This window comes from Aethina tumida, chromosome 2 (genome assembly GCF_024364675.1).
Source record: "Aethina tumida isolate Nest 87 chromosome 2, icAetTumi1.1, whole genome shotgun sequence".
Taxonomy (NCBI): Eukaryota; Metazoa; Arthropoda; class Insecta; order Coleoptera; family Nitidulidae; genus Aethina; species Aethina tumida.
In genome coordinates this window covers 23,949,058-23,962,717 of record NC_065436.1, presented here as the reverse complement: position 1 = coordinate 23,962,717, position 13,660 = coordinate 23,949,058, and the positions used below count along the sequence as shown (strand labels likewise).

General features: G+C 30.4%; 2 protein-coding genes across 4 annotated transcripts; both read right to left on the bottom strand.

Moving 5' to 3' along the window:
• Positions 1–311: 311 nt before the first annotated feature.
• Positions 312–9,505, bottom strand: LOC109595573 (protein PF3D7_1417600). 3 transcript variants are annotated; one of them, XM_049963948.1, is made up of 6 exons: positions 6,814–9,442; positions 2,410–6,195; positions 1,880–2,356; positions 1,159–1,824; positions 1,078–1,096; positions 312–576 (listed from the first exon to the last, which is right to left on the bottom strand). In XM_049963948.1, the coding sequence occupies exons 1-6, from the start codon at positions 9,389–9,391 to the stop codon at positions 447–449; spliced, it is 7,656 nt and encodes a 2,551-aa protein (XP_049819905.1). In that variant the 5' UTR covers positions 9,392–9,442; the 3' UTR covers positions 312–446. The 3 variants fall into 3 exon arrangements, with proteins under 3 accessions (XP_049819905.1, XP_019866517.2, XP_019866518.2); XM_020010958.2 differs by having other exon boundaries at positions 2,410–9,505; XM_020010959.2 differs by having other exon boundaries at positions 1,880–2,299; positions 2,410–9,434.
• On the bottom strand, positions 9,423–13,507 carry LOC109595517 (synaptonemal complex protein 2-like). Its single transcript, XM_020010889.2, has 9 exons — positions 13,428–13,507; positions 13,187–13,375; positions 12,835–13,013; positions 11,502–11,784; positions 11,308–11,444; positions 11,075–11,256; positions 10,954–11,024; positions 9,502–9,661; positions 9,423–9,442 (listed from the first exon to the last, which is right to left on the bottom strand). Exons 1-9 carry the CDS (start codon positions 13,434–13,436, stop codon positions 9,423–9,425), a joined length of 1,230 nt encoding a protein of 409 aa, XP_019866448.2. The 5' UTR covers positions 13,437–13,507.
• Positions 13,508–13,660: the final 153 nt, after the last annotated feature.

The window sequence follows — 13,660 nt, the reverse complement described above, 5'->3', positions numbered from 1 at the left end:
TCAACGCCACACTTTTTCTGAAAGAATTTTGATAAAACCCGATTCTGCATCATTAAAAAGCCTACGATTCTGTGAAAACAATTATCAAAACTTAGATAGTATTTCATTGTCATCATCAACCGGATTGTTAACATATAATTAATCATACATAATGCAATAAAAAGGCATAACTTACCCAAAATTACAAGTAGTACATAATTAATTAACTTTGAAGTATACCTAAAAACTAACATAACGATCTCATTCAGTTTATAATCATACTAATATTGGGAAAAGTTGTACAGTAATTAATTTTAATAAAAACAAAAAAATTGAATGATATTAATTTATTTAATTTATAATTAACATTAATTAACTTATTTAATAACTTATTAACTGCAAACAAAGAAACTATAAACTATAACTACATTAATTCTAACAAATAGTATTTTAACAGAACGATTGTTTTAATTCCACCCTTCTATTTGTTGCATCGTTTTAACATCCGTTTTAGATAACTTCACACTTGAATCTTGGAGATAGCAGTTGGCCATCATTTTTGCAAATTTCTTAAATTCTTTTAGGGACATCCCCCACCTAAAAATATATTGTAAAAACGTTCGAGTTTGTAAGAAAACCTTTAAAAAATATATTATTTAAATTACAAGTATTAATTCAATTTTTGGTTTCAAATATTTAAATACTCTTTATAAAATAAACAATTAAATTGTTAAAGTTTAAAATTTTATTTTTGCTATTACTACAATGTTTTAGTAACAAACATGGCTACTACATATATACATGTACTATATATACAGCTTTTTTGAAAGAGGGACATCCTCTACTCATGAAAAAATGTACTTATAGACAAAATTTCACGTCATTTGATCCAAAACCAAAACCTACAGAGTAATTTTTTAGGCATGAAAATTGAAAAATTATACTAACAAAAATATTATTGAAAATCTAACTACATCACTAGATTAGATAGATGGAATATTCGCTCCCAAATATTATATTAAAATATATTTGGAACCGTTATTGCATATACATATCTAATATAAACCATGTTTGTTAAACAAGTTATAGTTTACTTACGAAGTGTTCTCCGGATTTCCTGTGAAATAATAATACGCCTTTTTTAATGAATATCCAAGAAATAAATTTAAAAATACATACCTCTAGATGTTGTAGATCTTTTATCCATTCGATGTCTTTTATTAGGTCTAGTACAGTCAATAACATCGTCTTCCTCGTACCTTCTTTTGCTTCTTGACAATAATGTTCTTTCAAAGTCTACCCATTCCGGGCTACTACTTTTTATTTCAATGTGTGATTCTGTTTCTTCTTGCTGATGGCTGGGACTGGATGTTGGTCCCAGAGTCACAATTTCATCAAGTGACATATTCGGATGCGTTGGCTTACCTATTTTTTCATTAGTTTTGCAAAGCCTTTTCCTATCTAAAGCATGCCCATCTACTTGGTCGGATACTTTTCGCTTGGAAGGCATTTTATCCTTTTTGGTTCCTTTCTTTGATGATGGGTTCGTAAATGTATCTTCATTGACAACTTTGGCCACGTTTTTAAAATTTTTATATAAGTCAGTAAACGTTATCCGACAAACACTATTTTTGTCATTTGTATATTCTTTTAATTCGTATCCTTTTGTTTTAGTATTTTCCCGTTTGGATGTACGAGGTTTTCCGTCAGTTATTATCGTAGATTCACATCTGCCATTCTTTCGCGTTACGCTTCTAGGACGATCGAGAAACTGTGCAGAATTACTTACAATATTTTTGTTTCTTTTGTTCTTAATTTCCAGATCATTTAACCTTTTTTCTCTGTCTAGAAACAAAAAAAAAATAGTCAATTTTACCCTACGACAGTAAAAAGAACTTACCCTTCATTGTGGGGGTTTTAAATTCATTAGATTTCGCCACCGATTCAGTGACAATTTGCACATCATCATGAAACAGTTCAATATTCTGATTTAAATCAATGTACTCATTTATTTTAGAATTGGCATTTCTGCGTTGTCTGGTGTCTTTTTCTTTGGTGCCTGCACCTTTCAGATTACTAGCAGTTTTAATAGGTGTCAAAACCTTTGCAACAGTCGTACCCCAAGTTTCGTTCTCTTTCACCGTTTGCAAGTCACATGAAGCAAAAGAGGTAATCAAATCATCAGTGGTGACGTAAGATTTTAATTTAATATCTTTTTGACCAACTTTTAAATTGATTTGATTAGGTTTAGTAGAATCATGTTGACTTCTTTCATTTGGTAGACGTTCTTCAGATGTTGCTGATGGGCTTCCGTCTATTTCTAAAAGAGTATTGTGAAACAAATCATTGGAATCATACAACCGCCTTCTTCTTTTGTCTGGGGGGAAATATGAAAAAGGTTTAATGGAAATTGCACGATGTTTAACTTACCTGTACCCATACGACTTTTTTGTTGCATAATTTCTTCTTGACCCTGGTTAATATTCATCGACAATGTTGTATCTTGAGGTTTTGATACGAAAAGTTTTCTTGCTACACAACCATTATGTTTACTGGGCATAGAACTGATGCTACGTATTTCAGATCTACCTGTTTTGTTTGTTTGAACATGTTCATTTGTTTGCGAGTTTGATTGTTGCCTCGAACTACTCTTATTTTGATTAAACAACTTATTACATTCAAGTGATTTAAAGTTAATTACATTAGTAATGCTGGTTTCTTTGTTTACGTTTTCAGTTTGTTCATTAGGCACACTTTTTTCTGGCAAATTAATTCTATTTAAATAAATAACTAATTCTTTGTCAATTCGATTATTGACGGGACGAATGTCATTTATTTTTCCATCAACAAATTCACTAGTATGCTTTTTTTTAGTTGCCATGGAAATATCACTCTGGTTGATTTCTAGTTTAAATGACTGGGAATTTTTAGGAGGAATGGGACTAAGATTTATATCAACATTTGACTTGCTTAAAAGCTCATTTGAATATATGGATGAAAGAATGGTATCAATATTAGATCTAACCTTTTGTAATGTTGGTTCTATCGAATTGTTTACATTTGATACGTTAGCCTTCAATGGACTGCTAGAATTATTTAGTACTATATTCTGAAGAATTTTAATTTTTGAATGTCTTGTTTGACTGCCTTGATGTTCTTGGGTACTATTATAAGTATTATTGTTATCATGTGGTAATTCATCCATTACCGTGACTGAATCTTGTTGAACATTAATTACAGAGTTTATATTTAGTTCAGACAATTTTGTAGACTGTGACTTGATATTTTCGATGGGTACGTCAATATTGGACAACGAGTTAGCAGATGAATGAATTTTGTCTTCAAAATGATGCTTCTTCATTTTTGTTTCATCGGCCAACGATTGTGTTATACAGTTTTTAATTTGTGTTACAAATTTGTTACTCACAATTTGTTTATTGTCGTCTTGATGTTCCATAATATTTTTAGAATTTATTTGGTTCACAACGCTGTCTGTTTGGATCACTAAACCACTTACTGTGTTTGATTCAGTTTTACCATGTTCTTCTGCAATTTTTATTTCTTGGGATCTGTTTTCCTTGAAAAATATTTGACATTTAGAATCGCCATTCTTTTTGTTTTCTTGTGTTGTTTTTTTCTTAGAACGTGTAGAATACGGACTGTCCGATATAACCTGAATTTCGGATTCTTCTTTTAATACTTGGTTCATTGCTTTGGGTTTATTTTTATCATTGTGCACAATTGATGAATTATCCAGGTTAACAGGTAGTGAAAAATGGAAACTCCCCGACACATTCTCAATTTGTGATCCGTCCTCTGACTTTATTACTTTTGTTTTAGTCCGAGTTTTATTAGGTTCTAACCTGTCCTGGTTTTCGGAGTGTGGAGTATTCTCAATTTCCCATTCCCTCTTCAAATCTCTTCTTTTTGATTTCGGCTTCTTTCCATCAGATTCTTTTGCAGAATAAAAACTGTTTGACATATTGTTAATTTCATCTTCTACTTTTCTTCTTGTTGACACAGGCTTAATTTTGTTAGATTCGGTAAGAATGTTCATACTTTGATGTTCATCGTATAATATCCTCGTTTTCCGTTTAGGCACATTTTGGTTAGATTCTATAAGTACTTTATCTGAACTCTTCTGATTTACAATAAGTGAAGATTTTAAATCTGGCACATCCTCAGTTTGCGTTTCTATGTTTAATCCATTTCTTTTTGATTTTAGCTTCTTATTATCAGATTCAGTGAAACCATTTACGTTCTCTGATTGTGATTTTTTCCTTGCTACCATTTTAATCGATTTAGACTTAATTTTTTCAGATTCTTTGGGTATTGTCGGTACACTGAATGAATTGTCCTGGTTCGCGGAATAAAAACTATCTGACACCTTATCAAACTCTTTCTCTAATTTTATATTTTTTAATTTATGCTCAATTTTGTCGTTCGGTTTTTTTGATTCTTCGTATAATACCTTCTTTTTAGATTTTTGAATATTTTTGTTGGACTCGATGGGTGTTTTCTCAGAGCAGTCCTGGATCACAGAATTTATGTTATTTAACACATTCTCAATTTGCGATTCCTCTTGTAATTCCATTATTTTTGATTTCAGCTCTTTCTTATCAGATTCGCTAAGTACATTGGCAGTGTGGTATGCAGAAGATGTACTTAAGCTATCTGATTTGTTTTCAAATTGTAATTTTTCATTCGATACCTTTTTTTTCGATTTAGGTTTAATTTTGACAGATTCCTTGGATAATTCCGTTACACTCACTGAATTATTCTGGTTCATAGTATTAATACTATCTGACTCTTCATCACTTACTATTTCTAATTTTATATTTTTTATTTTACGCTTAATTGTATCATATGCGGTAGATATGTTGTTCTCTTCTTTTTTTGATTCATCCCTTTTTTCCGCTTCTCGGATATTTTTGTCTGATATATCTAGTGCATATACTGAACTGTTTTGATCCGCTGAATGTGAGGAACTGATGTTATCTGACACATTATCAATTTGCGATTCATTCTGTAACTCAATATTCTTCGATTTTAACCTTTTATCAGATTCGCTAGGAACATTAGCACTGTGGTATACAGAGGATGGTGTACTTAAGCTTGCGGATAAGTTTTTAGATTGTGACTTTTCCTTTATTACCATTTTTTTTGATTTAGCTCTAATTTTAGCAGATTCTTTGGGTAATTCCGTTAAACTCGCTGAATTACTATCTGACTCTTCATCAGAAACTTTCTCTAATTTTATATTTTTTAACTTATGCTTAATTTCATGTTCGATAAATATGTTCCCTTTTTTCGATTTTGGAATATGTTGGTCTGAGTCAACTAGTATATTTATTGAATGTGAGGAACTCAAGTTATCTGACACTTCCTCAATTTGCGATTCTTTCTGCAATCTCTTCCTTTTTGACTTCAGCTCCTTTTTATCAAATTCGGTGTGGTGGTATACAGAATGAAAACTGTTTAAGCTATCTGATATGTTTTCCAATTGCGATTTTTCCTTTGATTCTGTTGTTTTCGATTTGGATTGAAGCTTGTCAGATTTGCTGGATACATTTGCAGGACTATCCTGATTCACTGAATGAAAACTCTCAGACACATATTCAGTGGTTTCCTTTAATTCCCCTTTTTTTGACATAATATTAAATTTATTAGATTCAGTACGAGCAATCTCTATTCGGGATTCTTCATTTTCCGATTTGCTGATATTTTTGTCTGATTCAGCTAGTGTATTTACTGAACTACGTTGATTCACTGAATGTGAGAAATTCAAATTTTCTGACATATCTTCAATTTGTAACTCTTTTTTTAATCCTTTTATTTTTGATTTTGGCTTCTTTTTAGCAAATTCGGAGTTTTCTAGGGTCACAGAAACTAAAGCATATGAGTTATCAGATGTACTCTCAATTTGTGATTTTTCTTTTATACCATTTTTTTTCGATTTACGATTAATTTTGTCAGATTCGGTAAGAACCCTAACAGAGTTCTCTTGGGTCACAGAAAATGAAGAATATAAATTATCTGATGCAGCTTCAATTTGTGTATTTTCTTTTGATACAACTCTTTTAGATTTAGATATTATTATATCATTAGTCACTGAATTATCCTGGTTTACTGAATGAAAACTATCTGTATTTTGTACTTCTTCCTTTAATTGTCTTCTTTTTGATTTTAGCTTCTTTTTAGTCGATTCCGAGTTATCTGATGGACTCTCAGTTTGTGATTTTTCTTTTATACCAATTTTTTTCGATTTACGATTAATTTTGTCAGATTCGGTAAGAACAATAACAGAGTTCTCTTGGGTCACAGAAAATGAAGAATGTAAATTATCTGATACAGTTTCAATTTGTGTATTTTCTTTTGATACAACTTTTTTAGATTTAGATATCATTATATCATTAGTCACTGAATTATCCTGGTTTACTGAATGAAAACTATCTGTATTTAGTACTTCTTCCTTTTCTTGCCTTCTTTTTGTTTTTATCTTCTTTTTAGTCGATTCCGAGTTATCTGATGGACTCTCAGTTTGTGATTTTTCTTTTATACCAATTTTTTTCGATTTACGATTAATTTTGTCAGATTCGGTAAGAACCCTAACAGAGTTCTCATGGGCCACAGAAAATGAAGAATGTAAATTATCTGATACACCTTCACTTTGTGTATTTTCATTTAATACAACTTTTTTAGATTTAGATATCATTATATCATTAGTCACTGAATTATCCTGGTTTACTGAATCAAAACTATCTGTATTTTGTACTTCTTCCTTTAGTTGTCTTCTTTTTGATTTTAGCTTCTTTTTAGTCGATTCCGAGTTACCTGATGGACTCTCAGTTTGTGATTTTTCTTTTATACCAATTTTTTTCGATTTACGATTAATTTTGTCAGATTCGGTAAGAACCCTATCAGAGTCCTCTTGGGCCACAGAAAATAAAGAATGTAAATTATCTGATTGAGCTTCAGTTTGTGTATTTTCATTTGATACCACTTTTTTAGATTTAGATTTCATTTTGTCATTAGCTACATTTGCTGAATTGTCCTGGTTGATAATTTGTGATTCTTTCTTTAATCTTTTTCTTCTTGCTTCTGGCTTTCTACTCGAATCGGTGAGTACACTAGCGGAGTTCTCTTGGGTCACAGAAAATGAGGAATGTAAATTATCAATTGTAGTTTCCGTTTGTGATTTTTCCTTTACATCCATTTTTTCCGATTTGCAGTTAATTTTGTCAGAATTCACATGTATACTGGCCGAGTTATCCTCGTTCACAAAATTTGGCACATCTATTTCTTCCCTGAATTTTCTTCTTTTCGATTTAGGTTTAATTTTATCAGATTTTTCTTTTAATATCTTTTTTTCTAAGTTACCTAATGTAGTTTCAAGTTGTGTATTTTTCGTTGGTACTATTATTTCCGATTGAGATTTAATTTTGTCATTTTGGATGAGTACATTTGTTGAATTGTTCTCATTCACTAAATGATAAGTCTCTGATACATTATGAGTTTCTTCGTTTAACTCTGCTCTCTTTGATTTAGGTTTAATTTTCTCAGATTCAGTGTGAACAGACTCTTTTTGTGAATCTTCTGTTAATATTCTTTGTTCTTGATTCTCAGAAAGTGAGAATTTCAAGTTAGCTGACACATTTTCAATTTGTAATTCTTTCTTTAATCCTTTTCTTTTTGATTTGAGCTTCTTCTTATCAAATTCATTGAATACACTAACCGAATTTTCTTGGGATACAGAAAATGAGGAATGTAAGTTATCGGATGTAGTCTCAGTTTGTGATTTTTCCTTTATATCTATATTATCCAATTTAGGGTTAATTTGGGATTTCACGTTATCTGATACATTTTCAATTTGTGATTCTTTTTTTAATCCCTTTCTTTTTGATTTAAGCTTCTTTTTATCAGATTTGGTAAGCACACTAGCAGAGTTCTCTTGGGCCTCAGAAAATGAAGAATGTAAATTTTCTGATATAATTTCAATTTGTGTATTTTTCTCTGATACCATTTTTTTGGATGTAGATTTAATTGCATTATTTTGAAAAATAATATTCTCTTCGTTTGTTGATTTTTCTTGCTTCACTAAATGGGAACAATCTGATTCAAACTCAATTTCTTCATTTAATTCTATTCCTTTTGATTTAGACTTAATTTTCTCAGATTCAATGAAAACACTCTCCTTTTCGGAGTTTCGGATATTTTTGTCTAATTCACTATGTGCACTTGCTGAACTGTCTTGATTCACTGAGATGTTCTCAATTTGTGATTCTTCATTTGATTTTACGTTGCCTTTATCAGATTCGGCAAGTACACTAACTGAGTATTCTTGGGTCACAGATAATACAGTAGGTAAGTTATCTAATGTAGTCTCAGTTTGTGATTCCTCCTTTGCCGATTTTAAGTTGATGATTTTGTTAGATTCATTGTATATACTGTCTGGGTTGCCCTGGTTTACAGAAACAGAGGAATTATCTATTTCTTCAGCGATTACATTTACTGAGTTATCTTGATTAATTACAGTTCGTGATTTTTCTTTTATATACTTAATTTCTTTTAATATATTTTTTTCTGGTTTGGCATTTATATCTGATACATTCCCTGTGCTATGTTGATTCATATGAAGTGAAGAATTCAGATTATTCTTTACATTTTCAAGATTCAATTCTTTCTTCACTCCCTTTCGTTTTGCTTTTACCTCCTTTTTATTTGATTCGATAAGTTCGCTAACAGGATTATCTTGGTCCACAGAAAGTGAACAATTCACTTCATCTGACACGTTCTTTTTATCAGATAATTTGTTTTTATTATTAGATACATTTAAAATTTCAATACTTGAAATTGATTCTGGGTTAACGAATTTATATCTTTTTATTTCCTCATCTGTCATTTTTTGACTCCCTGTCGTGTCAATATTGGCAAGAGTGCAGTCCTCTGCCTCGGAATTGTACATGTCTTGTTCCATTTCAATAATACTTCCATTATGAACTAATTGTGATGATGTCAAACTAGTCGTCTGTATTGAATTTTGACTATCTAATCTTTGACATGGATTATTGATTATCTTCTTTTTACCATCAGTTTTTATTCTAACCAGTTCGTGACAATCATTTGAATCTTTGTCAATTATTTGTGGTGCAGAGAAAAATTCCAATTCTTCACTTGAATTGATTTTGGTATAAGTAGGAGTACGCTGGGTTAAATTGTTGATAACAGGGTCACTGGGACTCCCGATTTTTTTGTCTTGCGTACTTGCAGATACGAAATGATCGTCAGTCTCAATGATTACTATATCACTCAGTACACTTTTGTCATGTTTATTGGTTGCAGAAGTTATTGAATCGTTCAAATGTTCACTACTTATCGAAATTTTATCGTTTCCGCTTTCTAGACTTAGCATTGACAACACATGAAGAGACTCATTGGTAATATTAGAGACACTCCGAATATTCTGCTTAAGACGAAATATACGTACAGACTTATTAGTAGAATCTAGATCTGACCTGTTACCATCTGTGAAAGTACTTTTCACACTAACTATAGAACTACTCGCACCACTATACTGCCCTTTAAAGGAATAATTGGACACATGACTTGAAAACTCTGAAATCACTATTACTTCTGAAGCAACCGTATGTGAACCAGAATTTTTCGCAGTTGGAATTTCTTTCTAAAAATAATCATTATATATATATATATATATATATATATATATATATATATATACTGTCGCTCATATATAGAGGAAATCAAAATAATTTTAATAAAAACAATTCTTTTTAATTTAAATTAATTTTATAATTAATAAGTGCATAAACATTTCGTACCTCAATTGATATACGGATATCTTTATTTACATAGTTTTTATACAACATTTTATAAGAAGGAATACACTGGAAGGAGTCTCGAAAAATCGTAGAATTTCGAAAGACTAACAGAGCTTTGGACACGAAAACAAAAAAGATTGTTATTCGCGACACTTTTATCAGCGCATCCCGCATAAATCAAAAAATAAATGAACTCAGTGTGTTGGTAGAAAACCAGCAAAGATGCCCTTCATTTCTGCAACCTATAGAGCAGCGAAATTACTTTTTGCAAGAGAACATGTGACCTGGACCGATGGGCAATGGAAAACAATTTTATTTTCTGATGAAAGTCGGCTCCAATTATTCAAATCTAATGGCATTTCATAGGTGAGAGGAGCAATTAATGAAAGGTATAATCCCAAGTACACTAGATCCACTGTGAAGCATGGTGGAGGAGGCGTTACTGTTTAGAGATGTTTTTCTGGGATTGGCATGGGCCCACTGGTTAAGTTAGACGGGATAGTGGATCGTTTTATTTATCGTGACATTCTGTAGAATCATATGCTTCCATTTGCCGAAGGTAACATGAGTTTAAGGTGAACTTTCCAGCACGACAACTATCCGTCTAAGATTGTTAAAGAATGCTTCGCTTCTCAAGAAGTATGTGTCATGCCTTGGCCAGCACAAAACCCAGACCTCAATTCATTGGGAAACCTTTGAGAAGAAATTGATCGGAAAATCCATGCAAAAGACTGTCAAATATGAATGAACTCTACGAAGAAGTTCAAAATAATTCAAAAGAAATATCGAATGATTATATTGAAAAGCTACTAAAATCAATGAAGAAAAGGTGTTTAGAAGTTATTAAAAATAATGGGTATGGTATTGGATACCAAATAGAAGGAGGCTAAATGTACGTAAGGTTGTTTTATTTTAAAGTTGCTCTACTTTTGAACCTTGAATATTTTTCAAATATTAATAAATACCTAATAAAACCCACTAATAAACAATTATATTGTTATATTGTTTTTATCAAACATACTGCGTAACTCACAGTAATATGGACGTAGACATTTGTCAAGATAAATGAAAATTCCTCTACAGATGAGCGATAGTGTATATATGCCAGTCGATGTAACGATGATTTTATACTTACATCATTAATCAGAAAATCAGTATTCATATGACCTTTAGTTACATGGATATCCAAAGATCCATATTGCAAACCTAAAACAATTTTTTTCATATTTCATTTAATCCACTAATCAATCATTTACCTCTAAATATTTTTTTACTTCTTGCGTAAACCATTGGTAAAATTTCATTTCGTAATAAACTGTATTCATCGGAAAACTCGAACTTGATTTGCAATATTTCCGCTTCATTTATTACACGCATCAAATATGAATTTGAGCAGTAGGCAGCACCCTTCAATTGAATTTTGAGAGTATCAGAAATTCTGAAACAAAATTGTCTTAAAAACAAAAATTAATTAATAAAATTATGTTACTTGTAAACATCAATTTCAGTTTGGCTTAGGTCTATATAAACCGCATGCAAAACATTTTCTTCTTCATGTGAAACCAAAGTTTTTCCGCAATAAAACGACAATTCTCTGGTGTCCTGATTAATATCAATCCAATTATTCTAGAGAAATAATATTTATTCAATTATAATTATTATACAATTGTGCAAGCCACTTACCGGTAAAATCAAAACTTTATTGTCTAGTTTAAATTCAAGAGAGCGAATAGAAAATATTTTCTTTAGTTGAGCGTTCAACAAGTTTAAAAATTTTCTGGAGCTGGAATGAAAATCATGTAGTCTAATTTCCATAAATGCGTCTCTTAGTTCCTTAGATATTGGAAAGAAATCGTTGATTTCCTTTTTCAAAAATTCTTCTTCATAAATTTCAAACAACATAGTCAATATACTTGTTTGCAACTCGTAAGTGCATGCAGTTGATAGGCTGTCAACCAGAATATATCTGAAATATTTTAATAGTTTTATAGTACATACTTTAAAGTTACAACATAGAGTGTGGCTCATTTGAAAGTGGACATCCTCATAAAATTTATTTTTTTTTGTGTCTGATTTTGTATTACTTTTTTTTTCAATTGTGAAACATGAAAATATGTACTTGACCCGAAACCAATTGAAAATTGACGAATTCTTACTAACAAATTTTTTATAACAAATCTAACTACACCACTGGAAATGGGTATATATATTTTAGGAAAAAAAAAAAATATACACATTCATAATACTGCCCAAAAATTAATTAATATTCGTCTTAAAAATTTATTATTTTTGTAATTAAGTAGTATATCTTATTTTTCAGCAATATCAGACTATTATACTAATAATACTATATTAATTATACTTACTATATACTAAGGTAGAATTAATAGATCATGTGCGGAAATTACCTCCAAAACAATTGAGAAGGATAATCACGAATTTACGAAAAAGATGTGATGAATGATTGAACTGAATGGTTGAATCGTAGATTGGAAGCAAATTAAATTTCGGTATTTAATGTATTAGTATAAGTATAGTATTATTTGCACAATGTTCCATTATTCTTGAAAAATAAAATAATTCTATAGACTTCATTAAATTAAAAAAATATATTTCTAAAAATTTTATTTTTTTCATAGAATTATGAATATGCATATGTTTTTATGAAATAGAGTATTTAATCTAATGGGGTACTTATATATTTTTAAAAATATTCAAGTATGTTTTCTTCAATATTCATACCTAAAGAATTACCCTGTAGGTTTTAGTTTTGTCAAAAAACGTGACATTTGTCTATAAGTACATATTTTCATGCTTTATAATAGGAAAATACGTTGGTTAAAATCAGACAAAAAATACAAAATTTATAAGAAGGCTTTCAAATGCCCCACATTTCCTTTTTATGATTTCCATTTTAAATAAATAAAAATAGGTGATTACTCTTCTTACAGTTAATAAGTAATTTCCTACTTAATTATAATTTCATTCATGCTAAAGCTAAGAATTTACTACTTACTTTGTGTATGAATTCAAATATTCCATACAGTTTCTATTACATTTAATAAGGTCATTAGTGAACTTTAACAATGTTATTTTTGACCAATAATTTATGTTCAAATACATAAATTCATTAACATTGATATCTAAATAATGTTCTAAGTAAGTCTGGAGCAAATTCTTTTCCCTCAGTGTGACCTAAAAAGAATATTCTTAAGTATTACTGTAACCAACTAATTTTTAAATTACATATGTAAGGTTAAAACTTAAATTTAAAAATACATTGTAGCAGTAAAGAAAATGCAGCAAATTAACTCTGAATTCTGAACTTTCTGATGCTCCAAAATTTGTTTACCAAAATGATCACTTACAACAATCAGTTCTAAACCTCTTTCTATAATGTATAGATTTTCTCTGTTTAAGGAACTTTGGAGTAAAAACTGATAGAAACCATCCTGCAGTTCTTCCAGTGCCAGAGAAGTGTCACACTGCTCAGTAATAATTTCCTGAAAATGATCTTTGGCTTCCTCCAGGGAAAATAGCTTTTGAAAATCTTTCTCCTAAAATGCTCATATGCAATATTAGTGTATATACATTATTAATCAAATATACCTTGGCCATTTTCTAATGTTAAATTAAACAATAAACAAGGAACATAACGCTTACACAATGACACACAACACGATACAAACGATGATCTTAGATACAAAATGTCTACTTCATGTCACTGATTGTCAATTGTTTCAACCGCCTATTTTGATTGTACCGCTGGATTTCGCGTGGTCACGTGATTTAACCGCGATTGTTTGAATATTATTCGCGCTATGCGCAACACGAGTTTTAAT

Coding starts and splice junctions, on each gene's coding strand:
- LOC109595573 (XM_020010958.2), bottom strand. CDS start 9,391: ATGCTAAGTCTAGAAAGCGGAAACGATAAAATTTCGATAAGTAGTGAA. Junction 2,357..2,409: donor AAAAAGTCGTATGGGTACAG/GTAAGTTAAACA, acceptor ATTTCCCCCCAG/ACAAAAGAAGAAGGCGGTTG. Junction 1,825..1,879: donor TAAAACCCCCACAATGAAGG/GTAAGTTCTTTT, acceptor TTTTGTTTCTAG/ACAGAGAAAAAAGGTTAAAT.
- LOC109595517 (XM_020010889.2), bottom strand. Junction 11,445..11,501: donor ATAAAGTTTTGATTTTACCG/GTAAGTGGCTTG, acceptor TTATTTCTCTAG/AATAATTGGATTGATATTAA. Junction 9,443..9,501: donor GAAAAGTACTTTCACAGATG/GTAACAGGTCAG, acceptor CGTCTTAAGCAG/AATATTCGGAGTGTCTCTAA.